The sequence below is a fragment of the Rhodnius prolixus genome, unplaced genomic scaffold, assembly GCF_049639745.1.
Source record: "Rhodnius prolixus isolate KJV_2025 unplaced genomic scaffold, Rpr scaffold_14, whole genome shotgun sequence".
Lineage (NCBI taxonomy): Eukaryota > Metazoa > Arthropoda > Insecta > Hemiptera > Reduviidae > Rhodnius > Rhodnius prolixus.
In genome coordinates, this window is record NW_027411594.1 from 6,927,631 (window position 1) to 6,951,648 (window position 24,018).

At 30.2% G+C, this 24,018-nt stretch overlaps 1 protein-coding gene and 1 long non-coding RNA gene across 4 annotated transcripts in view; one reads left to right on the top strand and one right to left on the bottom strand.

The window, feature by feature from the left end:
* The window catches only part of Pkg21D (Protein kinase, cGMP-dependent at 21D), a 40,104-nt gene that overhangs the window by 5,135 nt on the left and 10,951 nt on the right, over window positions 1-24,018 (top strand). Inside the window, exons 1-2 of one of the 2 annotated variants that reach the window (XM_074123709.1) lie at window positions 140-328; window positions 18,675-19,300. In XM_074123709.1, the coding sequence (XP_073979810.1) occupies window positions 18,677-19,300 (624 nt within the window). In that variant the 5' untranslated portion in view covers window positions 140-328; window positions 18,675-18,676. Of the gene's footprint in view, window positions 1-139; window positions 329-18,674; window positions 19,301-24,018 lie in introns of those variants that run through there. The other variant, XM_074123710.1, reaches the window with a different exon arrangement.
* On the bottom strand, window positions 16,196-24,008 carry LOC141451910 (uncharacterized). 2 transcript variants are annotated; one of them, XR_012457173.1, is made up of 4 exons: window positions 23,837-24,008; window positions 22,909-23,039; window positions 18,021-18,121; window positions 16,196-16,338 (listed from the first exon to the last, which is right to left on the bottom strand). It is a non-coding gene; the product is annotated as an uncharacterized lncRNA (long non-coding RNA). The 2 variants fall into 2 exon arrangements; XR_012457174.1 differs by lacking the exons at window positions 22,909-23,039; window positions 23,837-24,008 and adding an exon at window positions 21,705-21,910.

Genomic DNA, 24,018 nt, shown 5'->3' on the forward strand with positions numbered 1-24,018 from the left:
TAGAAGAGCAATCTAAGAATGGTTTGAGGTTAGATCTCCCTAAAATTCATTGATCACGTCATTTCGGTGAAATGTACAATCCAGCTGATATTAATAAAAAGTTGAACGCATTAAAATTCGGAGTTAGGGGAGGAAAAATAAATAAAAAAATATTAACCTCGTGAATTGTTTGTATTAAGTGAAGAAGAACAGAGATTTCCTACATGAAATTAATTAGTGATTAAAATGGTAATACAAGTAAATAGATAGTTAAAAAGTCAACCAATTTTACACACCGAGAAGATATTTGTTACCAGTGATAGTTACGACTTTAGGCGATGTGCCAAAAGTAAGAAATAGTTAGCTAGTCTTCATTTATTTTATTTATTTATTTTCCGAACAGAGGGTACGTCGCTTTAATTTAAACCGATAGTGGGGAATAATGTTGTAATCAATAATGGTGGCAAATTTGGCGTGGTCTTAAATAATTAACAAATTTAAATTATATTCACTAGTGAACAGCGGTAAATGTACCCTTTCATTTTTTTATTTTCACTTAAAACAGAATATGCTGTAATGTTTTTTTTTTACAGCATGGCGTCAATCAATACAAAAATATTCAATACCTTTACTCTAAAAGAATTCTCTCACATAATTTTAAGTGTCCAGCGATAAGAGCAGCAAACATTCCTTTCATCTTCATCGGGACTTAACAAACGGTTATCAAAATATTAGCTTGCGTGATGTCCACAGTAACATGCACTTTCACCTCTAGTGTGTTTACATGCGACAGAATATTTTACCATAGTTTTTCATTAAACGTAATAAAAATAAATAATCTTTTTTTTTTTTAGTAAACAGAAAGTTTAAGGTTACATTTTTCGGCCAAGCTTTCTTGATTAAATGTGCTGTTTATTATACTTTTCAATTAGGATTATTAACTGAAAATAGTTTGGAGACATTATTAACAAACTTAGACACCTTTTCTGAAAAGACGCACTTAATTTTTGTTAATCGAAATGTGGATTTTCTTCTCAGTAAAGTAATTGCCTTTTTTTTCAGGCGGGCTTTACGTCCAACTACCAATTAGTTAGACGCTGACGGAGGCGTCTAGCAAACATACTTTACTGTAAATTTCTTTTATTAACCTTTAAATAAAATCCAAGGCTTAAAAGACCGGGAATCGACCCCAGTACCACAATACATATTAGCTTTGCAGGTCTCGCCCCTTAACCGCTCGGTTACCGTGGCGCCTCTTATTGCCTCTTCTCTTACTTATTATTTGATACCTATAAAGTCAATTAGGGTCAGATGGATTGGTGCGATGGTGGTGGAAAAGGTAAACAAGTTTCCCACACATGTTAAGAAGTTTCATTCTTAAAGAAAGGTTCTAGGGTACTGTAGTGTAAATCACACTATGTATTAAAGAATTTGAGCTTGCAGAAAAAAAGAGTTAAGGATTATTTATATTGGAATGTTGAGGCTTCTGAAAAAGAACGTAAGGCGCCACGATGTCTAAGCGCTTAGTGATAAGAACCGCAAAGATAGGTTGTATATTAATAGTGGATTCGATTGCCACATTTGCATTGAAATTCATGTAATGGTTAATATTGAGAAATGTAGAGCAGAGTGCGTTTCCTTAAAGAAAATGGAAGAAATTGAAATTTAAAAGTATTTGGAAAACCTCCAAAATTTAACCTCCTATAACTCATTAACTATTATCACTAAAACATTGCCATTTATACCAGTTATAGCGCCAACTATTCTCTACAATTGGTTAAAGAAATCATTGAATTCTGATCAATAGAAAGAGAAATATAAAGGTTTGAAGTTTGAAGCAAATCGAAAACCCCTAAAATTTAACCTTCCATTTCTCATTAACTATCATCACTAAAACAATGCCACTCGAACCAGTTATAGAGCTAATGTTTCTTACAATTGGGTAAAGAAATAATTGAATTCTGATCAATAGAAAGAGAGATATACAAAAAGTTTAAAATTTGAAGCAAATTGAAAACCCCCTAAATTTAACCTTCCATATTTCATTACCTATTGACACTAAAACAATGCCACTTATACCAGTTATAGAGCTATGTTATCTCTACAATTGGGTAATGATTTCACTGTTTCAAACGAAACTAAAATTTAACTCTACATATCCCGTTAACTATTCGACAGATTTTTACGAAATTTTATACAGTTATAAATAGTAGTATCCATGTACAGGTTAAGGTAAATCTTTACAATAGCTCCCCAGAGGCGTGGCCTAATTCGAAGTGATTCTGATTCGCTGTTACTATAGAATCCGCCATATTCAAATATAAATATAAAACTATTTATTTATTTTATATTCACACTTAAATCTAGCGGGTTATATGGTAGCACCGAATCAGAATAACTTCGAATTCTTTATTTATTTCTTAATGGGGGGCTTCGCCCCCCACACCCCCTGATTTTTTCTTCCCTCCATACCCCCTCCTAACCTACCTAATCACCCTCAATTTTTTAATTTTTGTCACAACATTCATTACAATAATTACACAGAACAACACAAAAGAAACTACCTTATTCTGTGGAGTCCTTTTCCTGAGGAGGGTATACTTGTCGAACTCCATTCTTACTCACACTACAATCATGCTTTAATTTAAAAAAACCCGCAAATTTAAAACGCTCATACTCATAAAGTTACAAAAAAACGGCACCTCCGGTCACATACAGAACACTCGCGGGAACTATTAATACATTAATCAGGAAGCAGTTGCTATGCAGTATGTGTACTGCGCATGCGCGCTAAACATAAGCGCTACGAAATTCGCACCATCCGCACATTGACGGGAAGTAGTTTTTATTTTCCCCGGTAGGTGCTCTGCACTACCCACACCCTAAAAAAAACAGGCCACGCCTCTGGGGAGCTATTGTAAAGATTAGCCCAGGTTAAATATAAACAAAATCTATCGAGTAGTTTTCCAGATATTTGAAGTTAATGATTTCATTGTTTCAAAGGAAACTAAAATTGACTCTAAATATCTCGTTAACTATTCGACAGATTTTTACGAAATTTTATACAGTTATAGGCAATAGTAGTATCCATGTACAGGTTAAATATAAACAAAATCTATCGAGTAGTTTTCCAGATATTTGAAGTTAAAGATTTCACTGTTTCAAACGAAACCAAAATTTAACTCTAAATATCTCGTTTAACTATTCAACAGATTTTTACGAAATTTTTATACAGTTATAGGCAATAGCAGTATCCATGTACAGGTTAAATATAAACAAAATCTATCGAGTAGTTTTCCAGATATTTGAAGTTAAAGATTTCACTGTTTCAAACGAAACCAAAATTTAACTCTAAATATCTCGTTAACTATTCGACAGATTTTTACGAAATTTTATACATTTATAGACAATAGCAGTATCCATGTACAGGTTAAATATAAACAAAATCTATCGAGTAGTTTTCCAGATATTTGAAGTTAAAGATTTCACTGTTTCAAACGAAACCAAAATTTAACTCTAAATATCTCGTTAACTACTTGACAGATTATTAAGTAATTTTATACAATTATAGACAATAGCAGTATCCATGTACAGGTTAAATATAAACAAAATCTATCGAGTAGTTTTCCAGATATTTGAAGTTAAAGATTTCACTGTTTCAAACGAAACCAAAATTTAACTCTAAATATCTCGTTTAACTATTCAACAGATTTTTACGAAATTTTTATACAGTTATAGGCAATAGCAGTATCCATGTACAGGTTAAATATAAACAAAATCTATCCAGTAGTTTTCCAGATATTTGAAGTTAAAGATTTCACTGTTTCAAACGAAACCAAAATTTAACTCTAAATATCTCGTTTAACTATTCAACAGATTTTTACGAAATTTTTATACAGTTATAGGCAATAGCAGTATCCATGTACAGGTTAAATATAAACAAAATCTATCGAGTAGTTTTCCAGATATTTGAAGTTAATGATTTCACTGTTTCAAACGAAACCAAAATTTAACTCTAAATATCTCGTTAACTATTCGACAGATTTTTACGAAATTTTATACAATTACAGATAAAACTTGTCTCCGTATTTTAATAGCGATTAACTCACGAACTATTACCACTAGAAAATTGCTATTTATACTACTTGTACAGCTAACTTTACTCCACGTTTTGGTACAGAAATCATTGAAATACGATAAGAGATATAAACGTTTGAAATTTATATTTATTCGAAAACCTCCAAAATTTAACCTTCAATATCTCGTAAATTACTTAGTCTAAAACATTGTAATTTATACTAGTTACACAGCTAACTTTTCCCAACAATTCGATAAAGAAATCATTTAATTCTGGTAAATACGAAAAGAGATATGAATGGTTAAAATTTGAAGGAATGCGAATCGAATTTGAATACGACCAAATTTCAATATCGAATAACTCACGAACTATTATCACTAGAACATTGCTATTTATACTACTTGTACAGCTAACTTTTCCCAACAATTCGATAAAGAAATCATTTAATTCTGGTAAATACGAAAAGAGATATGAATGGTTAAAATTTGAAGGAATGCGAATCGAATTTGAATACGACCAAATTTCAATATCGAATAACTCACGAACTATTATCACTAAAACATTGTAATTTATACTAGTTACACAGCTAACTTTTCCCAACAATTCGATAAAGAAATCATTTAATTCTGGTAAATACGAAAAGAGATATGAATGGTTAAAATTTGAAGGAATGCGAATCGAATTTGAATACGACCAAATTTCAATATCGAATAACTCACGAACTATTATCACTAGAACATTGCTATTTATACTACTTGTACAGCTAACTTTTCTCTGTTTTGGTACAGATATTATTGAAATTTGATAAACACGATAAGAGATATAAACGTTTGAAATTTGAACGAATTCGAATCGAATTTGAAAACGACCAAATTTCAATATCGAATAACTCACGAACTATTATCACTAGAACATTGCTATTTATACTACTTGTACAGCTAACTTTTCCCAACAATTCGATAAAGAAATCATTTAATTCTGGTAAATACGAAAAGAGATATGAATGGTTAAAATTTGAAGGAATGCGAATCGAATTTGAATACGACCAAATTTTAATCTCGAATAACTCACGGACTATTATTACTAGAACATTGCTTTTAACACCACTTATACAGCTAACTTTTCTCTATGTTTTGGTACAGATATTATTGAAATTTGATAAACACGATAAGATATATAAACGTTTGAAATTTGAACGAATTCGAATCGAATTTGAAAACGACCAAATTTCAATATCGAATAACTCACGAACTATTATCACTAGAACATTGCTATTTATACTACTTGTACAGCTAACTTTTTTCTATGTTTTGGTACAGAAATCATTGAAATTTGATAAACACGATAAGAGATATAAACGTTTAAAATTTGAACGAATTCGAATCGAATTTGAAAACGACCAATTTTCAATATCGAATAACTCACGAACTATTATCACTAGAACATTGCTATTTATACTACTTGTACAGCTAACTTTTTTCTACGTTTTGGGTACAGAAATCATTGAAATTTGATAAACACGATAAGAGATATAAACGTTTAAAATTTGAAGGAATGCGAATCGAATTTGAATACGACCAAATTTCAATATCGAATAACTCACGAACTATTATCACTAGAACATTGCTATTTATACTACTTGTACAGCTAACTTTTCTCTATGTTTTGGTACAGATATTATTGAAATTTGATAAACACGATAAGAGATATAAACGTTTGAAATTTGAACGAATTCGAATCGAATTTGAAAACGACCAAATTTCAATATCGAATAACTCACGAACTATTATCACTAGAACATTGCTATTTATACTACTTGTACAGCTAACTTTTCCCAACAATTCGATAAAGAAATCATTTAATTCTGGTAAATACGAAAAGAGATATGAATGGTTAAAATTTGAAGGAATGCGAATCGAATTTGAATACGACCAAATTTTAATCTCGAATAACTCACGGACTATTATTACTAGAACATTGCTTTTAACACCACTTATACAGCTAACTTTTCTCTATGTTTTGGTACAGATATTATTGAAATTTGATAAACACGATAAGATATATAAACGTTTGAAATTTGAACGAATTCGAATCGAATTTGAAAACGACCAAATTTCAATATCGAATAACTCACGAACTATTATCACTAGAACATTGCTATTTATACTACTTGTACAGCTAACTTTTCTCTATGTTTTGGTACAGATATTATTGAAATTTGATAAACACGATAAGAGATATAAACGTTTGAAATTTGAACGAATTCGAATCGAATTTGAAAACGACCAAATTTCAATATCGAATAACTCACGAACTATTATCACTAGAACATTGCTATTTATACTACTTGTACAGCTAACTTTTTCCCAACAATTCGATAAAGAAATCATTTAATTCTGGTAAATACGAAAAGAGATATGAATGGTTAAAATTTGAAGGAATGCGAATCGAATTTGAATACGACCAAATTTTAATCTCGAATAACTCACGGACTATTATTACTAGAACATTGCTTTTAACACCACTTATACAGCTAACTTTTCTCTATGTTTTGGTACAGATATTATTGAAATTTGATAAACACGATAAGATATATAAACGTTTGAAATTTGAACGAATTCGAATCGAATTTGAAAACGACCAAATTTCAATATCGAATAACTCACGAACTATTATCACTAGAACATTGCTATTTATACTACTTGTACAGCTAACTTTTCTCTATGTTTTGGTACAGATATTATTGAAATTTGATAAACACGAAAAGAGATATAAACGTTTGAAATTTGAACGAATTCGAATCGAATTTGAAAACGACCAAATTTCAATATCGAATAACTCACGAACTATTATCACTAGAACATTGCTATTTATACTACTTGTACAGCTAACTTTTCCCAACAATTCGATAAAGAAATCATTTAATTCTGGTAAATACGAAAAGAGATATGAATGGTTAAAATTTGAAGGAATGCGAATCGAATTTGAATACGACCAAATTTTAATCTCGAATAACTCACGGACTATTATTACTAGAACATTGCTTTTAACACCACTTATACAGCTAACTTTTCTCTATGTTTTGGTACAGATATTATTGAAATTTGATAAACACGATAAGATATATAAACGTTTGAAATTTGAACGAATTCGAATCGAATTTGAAAACGACCAAATTTCAATATCGAATAACTCACGAACTATTATCACTAGAACATTGCTATTTATACTACTTGTACAGCTAACTTTTCTCTATGTTTTGGTACAGATATTATTGAAATTTGATAAACACGATAAGATATATAAACGTTTGAAATTTGAACGAATTCGAATCGAATTTGAAAACGACCAAATTTCAATATCGAATAACTCACGAACTATTATCACTAGAACATTGCTATTTATACTACTTGTACAGCTAACTTTTTTCTATGTTTTGGTACAGAAATCATTGAAATTTGATAAACACGATAAGAGATATAAACGTTTAAAATTTGAACGAATTCGAATCGAATTTGAAAACGACCAATTTTCAATATCGAATAACTCACGAACTATTATCACTAGAACATTGCTATTTATACTACTTGTACAGCTAACTTTTTTCTACGTTTTGGGTACAGAAATCATTGAAATTTGATAAACACGATAAGAGATATAAACGTTTAAAATTTGAACGAATTCGAATCGAATTTGAAAACGACCAATTTTCAATATCGAATAACTCACGAACTATTATCACTAGAACATTGCTATTTATACTACTTGTACAGCTAACTTTTCTCTATGTTTTGGTACAGATATTATTGAAATTTGATAAACACGATAAGATATATAAACGTTTGAAATTTGAACGAATTCGAATCGAATTTGAAAACGACCAAATTTTAATCTCGAATAACTCACGGACTATTATTACTAGAACATTGCTTTTAACACCACTTATACAGCTAACTTTTCTCTATGTTTTGGTACAGATATTATTGAAATTTGATAAACACGATAAGATATATAAACGTTTGAAACTTGAACGAATTCGAATCGAATTTGAAAACGACCAAATTTCAATATCGAATAACTCACGAACTATTATCACTAGAACATTGCTATTTATACTACTTGTACAGCTAATTTTTTTCTATGTTTTGGTACAGAAATCATTGAAATTTGATAAACACGATAAGAGATATAAACGTTTAAAATTTGAACGAATTCGAATCGAATTTGAAAACGACCAATTTTCAATATCGAATAACTCACGAACTATTATCACTAGAACATTGCTATTTATACTACTTGTACAGCTAACTTTTTTCTACGTTTTGGGTACAGAAATCATTGAAATTTGATAAACACGATAAGAGATATAAACGTTTGAAATTTGAACGAATTCGAATCGAATTTGAAAACGACCAAATTTCAATATCGAATAACTCACGAACTATTATCACTAGAACATTGCTATTTATACTACTTGTACAGCTAACTTTTCCCAACAATTCGATAAAGAAATCATTTAATTCTGGTAAATACGAAAAGAGATATGAATGGTTAAAATTTGAAGGAATGCGAATCGAATTTGAATACGACCAAATTTTAATCTCGAATAACTCACGGACTATTATTACTAGAACATTGCTTTTAACACCACTTATACAGCTAACTTTTCTCTATGTTTTGGTACAGATATTATTGAAATTTGATAAACACGATAAGATATATAAACGTTTGAAATTTGAACGAATTCGAATCGAATTTGAAAACGACCAAATTTCAATATCGAATAACTCACGAACTATTATCACTAGAACATTGCTATTTATACTACTTGTACAGCTAACTTTTCTCTATGTTTTGGTACAGATATTATTGAAATTTGATAAACACGATAAGAGATATAAACGTTTGAAATTTGAACGAATTCGAATCGAATTTGAAAACGACCAAATTTCAATATCGAATAACTCACGAACTATTATCACTAGAACATTGCTATTTATACTACTTGTACAGCTAACTTTTCCCAACAATTCGATAAAGAAATCATTTAATTCTGGTAAATACGAAAAGAGATATGAATGGTTAAAATTTGAAGGAATGCGAATCGAATTTGAAAACGACCAAATTTCAATATCGAATAACTCACGAACTATTATCACTAGAACATTGCTATTTATACTACTTGTACAGCTAACTTTTCTCTATGTTTTGGTACAGATATTATTGAAATTTGATAAACACGATAAGAGATATAAACGTTTGAAATTTGAACGAATTCGAATCGAATTTGAAAACGACCAAATTTCAATATCGAATAACTCACGAACTATTATCACTAGAACATTGCTATTTATACTACTTGTACAGCTAACTTTTCCCAACAATTCGATAAAGAAATCATTTAATTCTGGTAAATACGAAAAGAGATATGAATGGTTAAAATTTGAAGGAATGCGAATCGAATTTGAATACGACCAAATTTTAATCTCGAATAACTCACGGACTATTATTACTAGAACATTGCTTTTAACACCACTTATACAGCTAACTTTTCTCTATGTTTTGGTACAGATATTATTGAAATTTGATAAACACGATAAGATATATAAACGTTTGAAATTTGAACGAATTCGAATCGAATTTGAAAACGACCAAATTTCAATATCGAATAACTCACGAACTATTATCACTAGAACATTGCTATTTATACTACTTGTACAGCTAACTTTTCTCTATGTTTTGGTACAGATATTATTGAAATTTGATAAACACGATAAGAGATATAAACGTTTGAAATTTGAACGAATTCGAATCGAATTTGAAAACGACCAAATTTCAATATCGAATAACTCACGAACTATTATCACTAGAACATTGCTATTTATACTACTTGTACAGCTAACTTTTCCCAACAATTCGATAAAGAAATCATTTAATTCTGGTAAATACGAAAAGAGATATGAATGGTTAAAATTTGAAGGAATGCGAATCGAATTTGAATACGACCAAATTTTAATCTCGAATAACTCACGGACTATTATTACTAGAACATTGCTTTTAACACCACTTATACAGCTAACTTTTCTCTATGTTTTGGTACAGATATTATTGAAATTTGATAAACACGATAAGAGATATAAACGTTTGAAATTTGAACGAATTCGAATCGAATTTGAAAACGACCAAATTTCAATATCGAATAACTCACGAACTATTATCACTAGAACATTGCTATTTATACTACTTGTACAGCTAACTTTTCTCTATGTTTTGGTACAGATATTATTGAAATTTGATAAACACGATAAGATATATAAACGTTTGAAATTTGAACGAATTCGAATCGAATTTGAAAACGACCAAATTTCAATATCGAATAACTCACGAACTATTATCACTAGAACATTGCTATTTATACTACTTGTACAGCTAACTTTTTTCTATGTTTTGGTACAGAAATCATTGAAATTTGATAAACACGATAAGAGATATAAACGTTTAAAATTTGAACGAATTCGAATCGAATTTGAAAACGACCAATTTTCAATATCGAATAACTCACGAACTATTATCACTAGAACATTGCTATTTATACTACTTGTACAGCTAACTTTTTTCTACGTTTTGGGTACAGAAATCATTGAAATTTGATAAACACGATAAGAGATATAAACGTTTAAAATTTGAACGAATTCGAATCGAATTTGAAAACGACCAATTTTCAATATCGAATAACTCACGAACTATTATCACTAGAACATTGCTATTTATACTACTTGTACAGCTAACTTTTCTCTATGTTTTGGTACAGATATTATTGAAATTTGATAAACACGATAAGATATATAAACGTTTGAAATTTGAACGAATTCGAATCGAATTTGAAAACGACCAAATTTTAATCTCGAATAACTCACGGACTATTATTACTAGAACATTGCTTTTAACACCACTTATACAGCTAACTTTTCTCTATGTTTTGGTACAGATATTATTGAAATTTGATAAACACGATAAGATATATAAACGTTTGAAATTTGAACGAATTCGAATCGAATTTGAAAACGACCAAATTTCAATATCGAATAACTCACGAACTATTATCACTAGAACATTGCTATTTATACTACTTGTACAGCTAACTTTTTTCTATGTTTTGGTACAGAAATCATTGAAATTTGATAAACACGATAAGAGATATAAACGTTTAAAATTTGAACGAATTCGAATCGAATTTGAAAACGACCAATTTTCAATATCGAATAACTCACGAACTATTATCACTAGAACATTGCTATTTATACTACTTGTACAGCTAACTTTTTTCTACGTTTTGGGTACAGAAATCATTGAAATTTGATAAACACGATAAGAGATATAAACGTTTAAAATTTGAACGAATTCGAATCGAATTTGAAAACGACCAAATTTCAATATCGAATAACTCACGAACTATTATCACTAGAACATTGCTATTTATACTACTTGTACAGCTAACTTTTCTCTATGTTTTGGTACAGATATTATTGAAATTTGATAAACACGATAAGAGATATAAACGTTTGAAATTTGAACGAATTCGAATCGAATTTGAAAACGACCAAATTTCAATATCGAATAACTCACGAACTATTATCACTAGAACATTGCTATTTATACTACTTGTACAGCTAACTTTTCCCAACAATTCGATAAAGAAATCATTTAATTCTGGTAAATACGAAAAGAGATATGAATGGTTAAAATTTGAAGGAATGCGAATCGAATTTGAATACGACCAAATTTTAATCTCGAATAACTCACGGACTATTATTACTAGAACATTGCTTTTAACACCACTTATACAGCTAACTTTTCTCTATGTTTTGGTACAGATATTATTGAAATTTGATAAACACGATAAGATATATAAACGTTTGAAATTTGAACGAATTCGAATCGAATTTGAAAACGACCAAATTTCAATATCGAATAACTCACGAACTATTATCACTAGAACATTGCTATTTATACTACTTGTACAGCTAACTTTTCTCTATGTTTTGGTACAGATATTATTGAAATTTGATAAACACGATAAGAGATATAAACGTTTGAAATTTGAACGAATTCGAATCGAATTTGAAAACGACCAAATTTCAATATCGAATAACTCACGAACTATTATCACTAGAACATTGCTATTTATACTACTTGTACAGCTAACTTTTCTCTATGTTTTGGTACAGATATTATTGAAATTTGATAAACACGATAAGATATATAAACGTTTGAAATTTGAACGAATTCGAATCGAATTTGAAAACGACCAATTTTCAATATCGAATAACTCACGAACTATTATCACTAGAACATTGCTATTTATACTACTTGTACAGCTAACTTTTTTCTACGTTTTGGGTACAGAAATCATTGAAATTTGATAAACACGATAAGAGATATAAACGTTTAAAATTTGAACGAATTCGAATCGAATTTGAAAACGACCAATTTTCAATATCGAATAACTCACGAACTATTATCACTAGAACATTGCTATTTATACTACTTGTACAGCTAACTTTTCTCTATGTTTTGGTACAGATATTATTGAAATTTGATAAACACGATAAGATATATAAACGTTTGAAATTTGAACGAATTCGAATCGAATTTGAAAACGACCAAATTTTAATCTCGAATAACTCACGGACTATTATTACTAGAACATTGCTTTTAACACCACTTATACAGCTAACTTTTCTCTATGTTTTGGTACAGATATTATTGAAATTTGATAAACACGATAAGATATATAAACGTTTGAAATTTGAACGAATTCGAATCGAATTTGAAAACGACCAAATTTCAATATCGAATAACTCACGAACTATTATCACTAGAACATTGCTATTTATACTACTTGTACAGCTAACTTTTTTCTATGTTTTGGTACAGAAATCATTGAAATTTGATAAACACGATAAGAGATATAAACGTTTAAAATTTGAACGAATTCGAATCGAATTTGAAAACGACCAATTTTCAATATCGAATAACTCACGAACTATTATCACTAGAACATTGCTATTTATACTACTTGTACAGCTAACTTTTTTCTACGTTTTGGGTACAGAAATCATTGAAATTTGATAAACACGATAAGAGATATAAACGTTTAAAATTTGAACGAATTCGAATCGAATTTGAAAACGACCAAATTTCAATATCGAATAACTCACGAACTATTATCACTAGAACATTGCTATTTATACTACTTGTACAGCTAACTTTTCTCTATGTTTTGGTACAGATATTATTGAAATTTGATAAACACGATAAGAGATATAAACGTTTGAAATTTGAACGAATTCGAATCGAATTTGAAAACGACCAAATTTCAATATCGAATAACTCACGAACTATTATCACTAGAACATTGCTATTTATACTACTTGTACAGCTAACTTTTCCCAACAATTCGATAAAGAAATCATTTAATTCTGGTAAATACGAAAAGAGATATGAATGGTTAAAATTTGAAGGAATGCGAATCGAATTTGAATACGACCAAATTTTAATCTCGAATAACTCACGGACTATTATTACTAGAACATTGCTTTTAACACCACTTATACAGCTAACTTTTCTCTATGTTTTGGTACAGATATTATTGAAATTTGATAAACACGATAAGATATATAAACGTTTGAAATTTGAACGAATTCGAATCGAATTTGAAAACGACCAAATTTCAATATCGAATAACTCACGAACTATTATCACTAGAACATTGCTATTTATACTACTTGTACAGCTAACTTTTCTCTATGTTTTGGTACAGATATTATTGAAATTTGATAAACACGATAAGATATATAAACGTTTGAAATTTGAACGAATTCGAATCGAATTTGAAAACGACCAAATTTCAATATCGAATAACTCACGAACTATTATCACTAGAACATTGCTATTTATACTACTTGTACAGCTAACTTTTCTCTATGTTTTGGTACAGATATTATTGAAATTTGATAAACACGATAAGAGATATAAACGTTTGAAATTTGAACGAATTCGAATCGAATTTGAAAACGACCAAATTTCAATATCGAATAACTCACGAACTATTATCACTAGAACATTGCTATTTATACTACTTGTACAGCTAACTTTTCCCAACAATTCGATAAAGAAATCATTTAATTCTGGTAAATACGAAAAGAGATATGAATGGTTAAAATTTGAAGGAATGCGAATCGAATTTGAATACGACCAAATTTTAATCTCGAATAACTCACGGACTATTATTACTAGAACATTGCTTTTAACACCACTTATACAGCTAACTTTTCTCTATGTTTTGGTACAGATATTATTGAAATTTGATAAACACGATAAGATATATAAACGTTTGAAATTTGAACGAATTCGAATCGAATTTGAAAACGACCAAATTTCAATATCGAATAACTCACGAACTATTATCACTAGAACATTGCTATTTATACTACTTGTACAGCTAACTTTTCTCTATGTTTTGGTACAGATATTATTGAAATTTGATAAACACGATAAGATATATAAACGTTTGAAATTTGAACGAATTCGAATCGAATTTGAAAACGACCAAATTTCAATATCGAATAACTCACGAACTATTATCACTAGAACATTGCTATTTATACTACTTGTACAGCTAACTTTTTTCTACGTTTTGGGTACAGAAATCATTGAAATTTGATAAACACGATAAGAGATATAAACGTTTAAAATTTGAACGAATTCGAATCGAATTTGAAAACGACCAATTTTCAATATCGAATAACTCACGAACTATTATCACTAGAACATTGCTATTTATACTACTTGTACAGCTAACTTTTCTCTATGTTTTGGTACAGATATTATTGAAATTTGATAAACACGATAAGATATATAAACGTTTGAAATTTGAACGAATTCGAATCGAATTTGAAAACGACCAAATTTTAATCTCGAATAACTCACGGACTATTATTACTAGAACATTGCTTTTAACACCACTTATACAGCTAACTTTTCTCTATGTTTTGGTACAGATATTATTGAAATTTGATAAACACGATAAGATATATAAACGTTTGAAATTTGAACGAATTCGAATCGAATTTGAAAACGACCAAATTTTAATCTCGAATAACTCACGGACTATTATTACTAGAACATTGCTTTTAACACCACTTATACAGCTAACTTTTCTCTATGTTTTGGTACAGATATTATTGAAATTTGATAAACACGATAAGATATATAAACGTTTGAAATTTGAACGAATTCGAATCGAATTTGAAAACGACCAAATTTCAATATCGAATAACTCACGAACTATTATCACTAGAACATTGCTATTTATACTACTTGTACAGCTAACTTTTTTCTACGTTTTGGGTACAGAAATCATTGAAATTTGATAAACACGATAAGAGATATAAACGTTTAAAATTTGAACGAATTCGAATCGAATTTGAAAACGACCAATTTTCAATATCGAATAACTCACGAACTATTATCACTAGAACATTGCTATTTATACTACTTGTACAGCTAACTTTTCTCTATGTTTTGGTACAGAAATCATTGAAATTTGATAAACACGATAAGAGATATAAACGTTTAAAATTTGAACGAATTCGAATCGAATTTGAAAACGACCAAATTTCAATATCGAATAACTCACGAACTATTATCACTAGAACATTGCTATTTATACTACTTGTACAGCTAACTTTTCTCTACGTTTTGGTACAGAAATCATTGAAATTTGATAAACACGATAAGAGATATAAACGTTTGAAATTTGAACGAATTTGAATTGAATTTGAAAACGACCAAATTTCAATATCGAATAACTCAGGAACTATTATTACTAGAACACTGCTATTTATACTACTTGTACAGGTAACTTTTCTCTACGTTTTGGTACTGTAATCATTGAAATTTGATAAACACGAAAAGAGATATAAACGTTTGAAATTTGTATTTATTCCAAAGCCTCCAAAATTTAACCTTCAATATCTCGTAAATTACTTTATCTAAAACATTGTAATTTATACCAGTTCTACTGCTAACTTTTCTCGATAATTCATACCTATACTATATAAAATGTTAGGATAATTAATTTTGAGCGTACACAATTTTATTCGAATTAATTGCAGGCAATTTTCTTTGCACTTTTCACTTCACTTTCCTCGATGTTCTTCACTTCTCTTTCTTTGATGTTCCTACGCCACTCATCATAGACCTTGGATTCATCTTTTCTGTAATAAACAGAAGAAAATGAGTTATATATTTCTAAAAAGAAGATGCTTTTTCAAAAAAGTACAATCAACTGGGAATTCGTTCTACTTCTTAGTCGTCTATTAGAAATTCTAAATTGACCATCCCCTGAAGAATATGATTGTGTGGATTTAAAAGTTCTTAATGATGTCTATATAGACAACCGTATTACAAAAAAATAACAATAACAGAACAGATAGTATTATATACTGTTGTATACTTTTAACTATAAAATTGCACTACACTTTGGTTAAATGTAACGAAGTACGAAACCAAATGCCCGATTTACGTGCTGTTTCGTTCTTGCATGCTAATTGTGTGACTAAAGTTACGTCGCGAATTGCTAATGAGGTTAATAATCTTCTTATTTCTTTTTTTTTTTATTACGTCACAAATTCTTTGTGTAATAGCAAGCAATTTTACTAGTATGGTCTTACTTTCTGAGGATTCATTCACGATTGTTTTAATACGTACTTTAATTTTCTTTTAAAACTATTGTGAGAAATTTAGCCTTACAGAAGTTATGGCATATTATGTCCAAAAATTTTAGTTGGGGTCATAAAAAAAAAGAAAAAAAAAAAGTGCTATCAAATAACCAAATAATAATTTTTTGGGAACCAGATTGTTCAATGGGAAGAGCCTATTTTTCTGATTGGTCATTTCTGTTCGAGTACATAAATTTTGTCTAAGAAATTCATTTTTGGGATGTTCTGAAGGAGGAGCAACATTAATGAATCAAATTCATTAAAAATAACCTCTGAAAATCTTTTATCTAAAGAAAGTTTGTTTTAAGTAAATACTTTGTTCCCGATTTTTGAGAATTTTTCTAGAATAAGGAAGAGGAGAGCCAAGAAAAGATTTATTACATCTTACTGGAAGGTAGGTAAAAATAAGGAGGGATAAGAAGGGGTGTGGATGCTCTGAGCACTTGCATTGGAAGAGTCGAAAGAAGAGATTACGGAGGTTTTTTGATGGTTTGGCAGAGGAAACTGCTAAAGAAGTACTGGCAATGGTAGTAAGGTTAAAGTCAATTCAATGCAAGATATGTCTGGGACGACCTAAGCATCCCTGAGTGTCCCAGAGATATAAATTATATTAAGTAATAATTCATTAAAAGTTGAAGTTTGTTTCCAGAAAAGAAAACCAGGCATCATAGTAATTAGGTAGGTAAATTTATGGAAAAGATTAGTGGAGAGTATTTATTTTTCAGGGAAGAAGGTGTCCTAAGAGGACCTCAACATTTTAAGGGATTTGTTCTGGGATTTGTTCGTTTTGATTCTTCCAGGAGAAACATAACAGGGACAGGTTTTGTCGTCTAAATATGAACGGCTATTTTTTTTTTTTTTTTTTCTGCGAGATATGACCCATAATGTGCTTATCGAGTTGTTTCTAATCTAATCTCACGATCAGGGAAACCTGACCGACCAAAGTGATTTTAATTTAAACAACAGTTGGGTCATGTGTACTTCTCCAAAAAACTTATTTTTATTAAAGTGCTGCCAATATTAGCAACATAATTTGTGATATATTTATTCTGGATAGAGAGTGACAATTTAAATAATAATAGTAATAATAATAAGGCAAAGTAATCAAGGAATTTATTGATTTTTGATGCATGATTCTCCTAGAAGGTAATAATGAAATGTTGATAATTTTTATTTACTTATTTTCTTATGGCATTCTTTCGGGTGTCTTTTCTTGGAAGCGGTCAATCATCTGAACTTTCTTCTAGGCTTAGTACATCGTGAAATTTATTCACTCCTTCTGGAAAAGAAAATAATAATATAAAATATGAACATAAAATAATATAAAAATGCAAACTTATAAGGCATTATAAACAATTTACAAATTAGAATAGTATGTTTTGATTCTGTTTAATAATCTCAAAATTTAAGTTTCTATGACTTGAAGAAGTAATAAGTTTCACGACGTATAGAAGTTTAGTTTCCCAAGAAAGAAACCGTAATACTGAAATCAAAATAAAGGCAAGTTTGTAAAGATTGGCATTTGTAAAAAAATATATAAAAATCGAATTTACAATATTTTAATAACTGTGGGTGTGTTGATGAGCTAGAGTTTGCCTATAAACCAAAATCAACTTCTTCAGCGTGTCGTGTGAGATTTAGAGATGTCAGTATTGATTGGTGTTTGGCCAGAACGATTTTAGCCGGAAGGACGCTAAGTTCCCTGTAAAGAAGTTATGCTTCCTTTGAAAAAGACCTTTTAATTAAATGTTTTAATCTACTTAAAGATTAAGGAAATCTAAGATTAAAATAAAATTAAATAAATGATTTATAAGAGTTATTTTCCTTTGCAGGTATGGCACTAGCCGGGACGATAAACTCAGAGACCGGGAGACAATTAACTGAAGAAGATCTGGAAATAGAAGAACTAAAGGAGAAAGTGTCCGAATTAGGTAGGAACAGTTGGGCAGGAAGAAATGTACGCTTCAAGTTGGTGGCTCCAAAAACGTTAGCCGTTGGTAAAACGGCTGACCTGGAGAGAGGGTTTACAAGAGCCAGACACGAACTAGAGCTGACACGAGGAGGTCAGTCCATAGCGCAGCTTAGTACTGCCACTACAAATACCCACACAAAGTGGGGTCCGTCATCATTTGATAGTTCAAATGTGTCGTATATTACTAGCAGCGCAACCACTACGAATAACAGTGCCAAGATAACAGCGACAAGTGAAGCGCCACCAAATAGGCACGTATGCAACAGTTGGTTCGCTTCATGTCCGCACTCTATACAGAATAACTATCGTGTTGTTACACCCTTATATAGTTCTATAAACGCCACCATTACAAACAACAATAGTGTACAAACAAATATGGGTAACGCACCGCCAAGTAGACACATGGAGATACTTAACTTGAAGAGAGAACTGAGGAAGAGAGATCAGATGGTCACAGCGCTTCAGAGGGAAGTACACAAATTGAGGGTAAGTAGCGTGCTAAATTTTGAAATTCAAACTTTACACCTACCCTAAATATTAAAGAAGTTCAAAGTAATGAAAACGTACTTCACAAAGTCTTTCACCAAAATCTAAAACCAAAGTCCCCCTCCCTCCATAAAAAGAAATATATCCGGTGACAGCACTCATACGTCATCCTCTTACCGCGTAATTCGCGTACTTAAATTTTCTTGAAACATAAAATTTGTAAAAAATCAAATTGAAGTGTCCATAGCGTGAATTTTCTAGAAAAAACGTTGTATATCTACAGATATGCAATTAATACATCAAATTTAAAGGAAATAATCGGAGCTCTTATCGACGAGAACAAAAATCGATTAAGCAAAACATCAGAGGCAGACTGGTTTTGGGGAAAAACCTTGCTTTCAGATCCCCTAGTGGCACCTAAGCCAAATCGTTTCATAGACATACGTAGATCGGCAAATACGTCGCTAATAAACTGACCAATTTAGAAAAAAAACAAACACTTTTTTGGTTCTCAGTTAAAATCTGGTTAAAACAAAATAATCAGAACAATCTTATTTCCTTCTCTAAAAAGGGGTCAAAAAATCTGAGTGTTTGTTCTGGCTTGCTATAGAGCAAAAGTATATTTACCAAAAGAGTTCATTGGTGGGTATCGTAGTTCATAGTATCTGTTATGATCGGCACAGAAAGCTCAAGTGATACGTTTTGAACTTCTACAAAGCTTGCTTTTTTACAACTTTATCTCCAAAACTCTCTAATAATAATTTTGGAGAAAAGTAACCCACACAAAAATGGTCTACTATTTCAAGAATATTTAAAAAAAAAAAAATCCTGAAAAACCTAAGTAAAATTGCACTTTTCTTTTTTTTACAGCTTTTCTTTTAAACTTGCAATTCTAGCAATGCTTTTATTCAATATCCGTTAAAAATAAATTGGTGGCAGGAAAAGTAAGCTGTAGGAAAGAACGGAGTTAAAAGAAAGCTAACATCCGCTCCTTCCGAACTATCAAAAATAAATTTTCATCCGGTAAACTTTGCTAAGATGGAAAATTGATTAGCCTATATGCGAGTTAGTAGTATACGGTATTTAGAGAAAATCGCCAAAAATCGACACTTCAAAAGAAGTAATAGAGAATATTAGAAAATAGAAATTGAAAAGAAAGCAGGACAGGACCTATACCTCACGGCACCGCAGCCACAAGTGACTTATTGTGCCTTCTCCATTTGAATCTAGTAGACGAAACCACCCCTTTTTAAAAAAGGTTGAGGGCTTACCCCTACTAGTTCTTTTTGCGCTACTATCTCCTTTGGCCTCAAAAGATCCATAGCTTTTCATAATCGCAAAACGGAGAGTATTAACTGACATTTAAAACCATTTTCAAAAACAAAGCCATCACTAATAACAATAAGATAAAGCGAATAAGTTCAGGGTTCAAATGGAATATACACTTTCACATATAACTTGTCATGTTTCAGAAAATTTATCTCAAATGTGATAAAAAAAAAAATGTTATAAAATGTGAGCCAACTTAAAAACAAAAGTCCTGAGATAATCATTTTGTATTTTGTATTATTTTTTTATCTTTGTCAAACAAATGAATCGTCAAGCTAAGCTAAGTAAATAAAGATAAACAGTCACCTGGGCACATAGCAATCAGAAAATAATTATTGGTGGTATAAACAGTCCTTTTTCACAGGTATATAACGAGCTTTCACCAAAAAAATAAAGTTTTGTGGGCCCCCCTCTCTGTAAAATGATGAAAACGAACTCTCCGCTGTTGTGAGTGTGTGTTTATTTATGTTTTGCATCTAAATGTGCATCATTTTAGTTTTATTTTGAAGTGCCATTAGTGAAAAGAATTTTTTTATTATTATTATTATCTATATGGTGTTGAAAAGGATTAAAAGCAAGTTTAAAAAAATCAAATGATTCCGATGAAACATCAATAGCTTCGTAAACTTCGTAAACATACGAAACCCAGAGAGAAGGTTATAGGGGTTATCCTTAAGTAAATACAACTAGAAATATGTACATCAGGAATTTGGTGTGTAAGAATACATTAGAAAATGCTAATTATTTTTAATGTAATTACACGACTGGCATTTTCTTGTAATTGCAAAAAAAAATAAGATAATTAAAAACAGAAAATAAAATATTACGCGACATTTAACGAGAGCCCTAACAACATGAGAGGTAATAAAAACTAAACCAGATTAGGGACGCCTTTAAAGTTTTACCGTGAAGTCGTCTTCTTCTTCAAGGTTTCCCACAGGCAGATCTTGGAAAATTATGGAGCAGCGTATATATGAGATATGATACAAGTGTTGGACACGGTTGGATACCATTTTGACTAAGTATTGCATAAAAAAAAAGTTATTTTGGATCAAGAGAGATACAAAAAAGTTACCTCTGCTTTATTTTTTGTGATTTATTAAATCTCACTTTCGCATTGCAATATTCTTTTGAATGATTGAATCATAATAAATATGAACATATTGCTGAAAACCCATAAAATAGAAACAGACAATAAAAAAATATTACAGCGAATTGAATTACTCTAATATTTTCGTCACTCATGATAACACTATTTAATATTTCATTCATTAATTTTAATTAATAATGCAAATTATAAAGTAACATATGATTATGTTGGACGTAATTAAATAGAGTGTTAAGATTAGCATTGTTTTATTTTTTTAATGATAGGATAGAGAAGAATACAGTAAGTAGGCGGTGAGCAGTCAAGATAACATTAAAAAAAAAAAAGCAAAACAAATAAACAGTTCATGGACACTGTTAACAGATTATAGTCAACCAAACTGGAAAGAATCATATGCTACCTGCAATAACTTAGCAATGCTGCTTGTATTACCAGCATATTTTATTTTACTCTTGTTCAACTAGGGAATAGTAAACCGATAGCATAACCAGGTTATTCTATCTGGATTGACTGTAGCCAAGGTGAACTTTCAATTTTATAACAATAAAACTTATCCTAACAATCTCTAAAAAAAAAATCAAAGATGGATTTTTAAAGAAAATGGCTGTTTTCGAGAAAGAAGGAAAAACGATTTAGAACATTGGCACTTCTAACTGGTTAATTTTACCCAAAACGTTGTCGACGCACCCAGAGATGGCATCGTTTTAAAATTCTTAAGTTTTAACATACCGCGAATTTCAGTTTTAGAAAAAACATACAAATCAATTTGTAAAAAAACACTTTTTTCGGTCTAACGCAGCCTCACAACAATATTTTCTTCGATGAAGCACTCCAAAACTGATAATCTGAACATCTCTGATTGACCTAATCTTTTTTCCCCCAAAACCTTTCTGAGCATCCCATAATTTAAACCTATTCAAAAATATTAAATTAGGAATTAGCACGATTTATTCCGTTTTTGGGTCCCACATCATTTTGTAAAAAAAACTGCTTTATCATAAATAAGGGAAACTCATCTGTTGTATTCTACGCGTACAAGATCTGACGAATGGGGTCCATATTGTACTCGCTTTAAGCAGCAAAGGTAAAGTAAACAACAAAAAAATAAACATAAAATTAGGCCCGGACCTACTTGGCAAACTTTTTTTCTTTTTTTTTAACTTAAACTCACTTTTATTTCTCTTGACCTCAAGATAATTTGCCTGATCTTGATAAGTCACTACTCCAGACTGACATCGTATTTCTGATAGCGTGTTTCTTATCTTGATACTGGTGAAATTAGTGGTGGTATCTTGGTAATACCTGCAGGAAAATAAGCCAAATAACGTAAATTAATGTTTCATTCATTACTTTTACACATTCTTATTTGCAACAATTAAAATTTGATAGAATTCTAACAAAACTAATTCTCCAACAGGTCGTAGGAAAAAGATAAAAGTTCAGATCACTTTTTTCTTATGCATTTCATAAAAATTAATAATTTGTGGCTATCTCGCAAAACAAAAACTTTTACCCACCTCAAAAAAAAAAGTAAAACGTTTGTTTAAAGTTAAGAAGTACCATCGTTAAGTTCCAACGAAAAAAAGTGGCTTATGCGTGTCACGATGAAGTGAAGCTGCCCCATCACTTTCTTCAAAGTACCATGAGAAATTTATTTCTTGGTAATAAATATTTACTCGAGTTAGAATGTTTAATAATTCCCCCCCCCAAAAAAAAAACCTTTAAGAAGACTTAATAAATCTTAATCTCTCTAAAACAAAGAATTAACTTTTTAAATTTAGATAGTGAGCAGAGAATCTCAAACATTCCATAAATCATTTTCAATTCACCATAAGCCAGCAAGGAAATAATTTTATATAATACGAAACCTTAGTCTTTGATAAAGATTATATTGTCACAATTTTGTTTTTTCCACTCATTTTTCTAAGCATAAAAACAGTCATTGCGATTACCTTTGACTACACCTAGATTAAAATAAGATTTTCTTATTTTATTACACTAGATTTACGCGAAGTTTTATATACTTTAAAGATATTTTTTAAGCAAAAGGACAAGTATGGTTAAAACTGTACGTATCTAATGATATGTGATTCGCTTACCGCGTCAAGAAGTTAAGAATTACATTTTCTTCTTTATGCTATGAACTCTTGATTTGTCGGGTGCACGTACCGTACGTTTAGGCAAGAATTCAGGCCCTCATCCAGTGGCTGATAATAGAATTAATACAATATATACATATTTACATTGATAACTACGTTATCTATGGACATTTAAGATATAT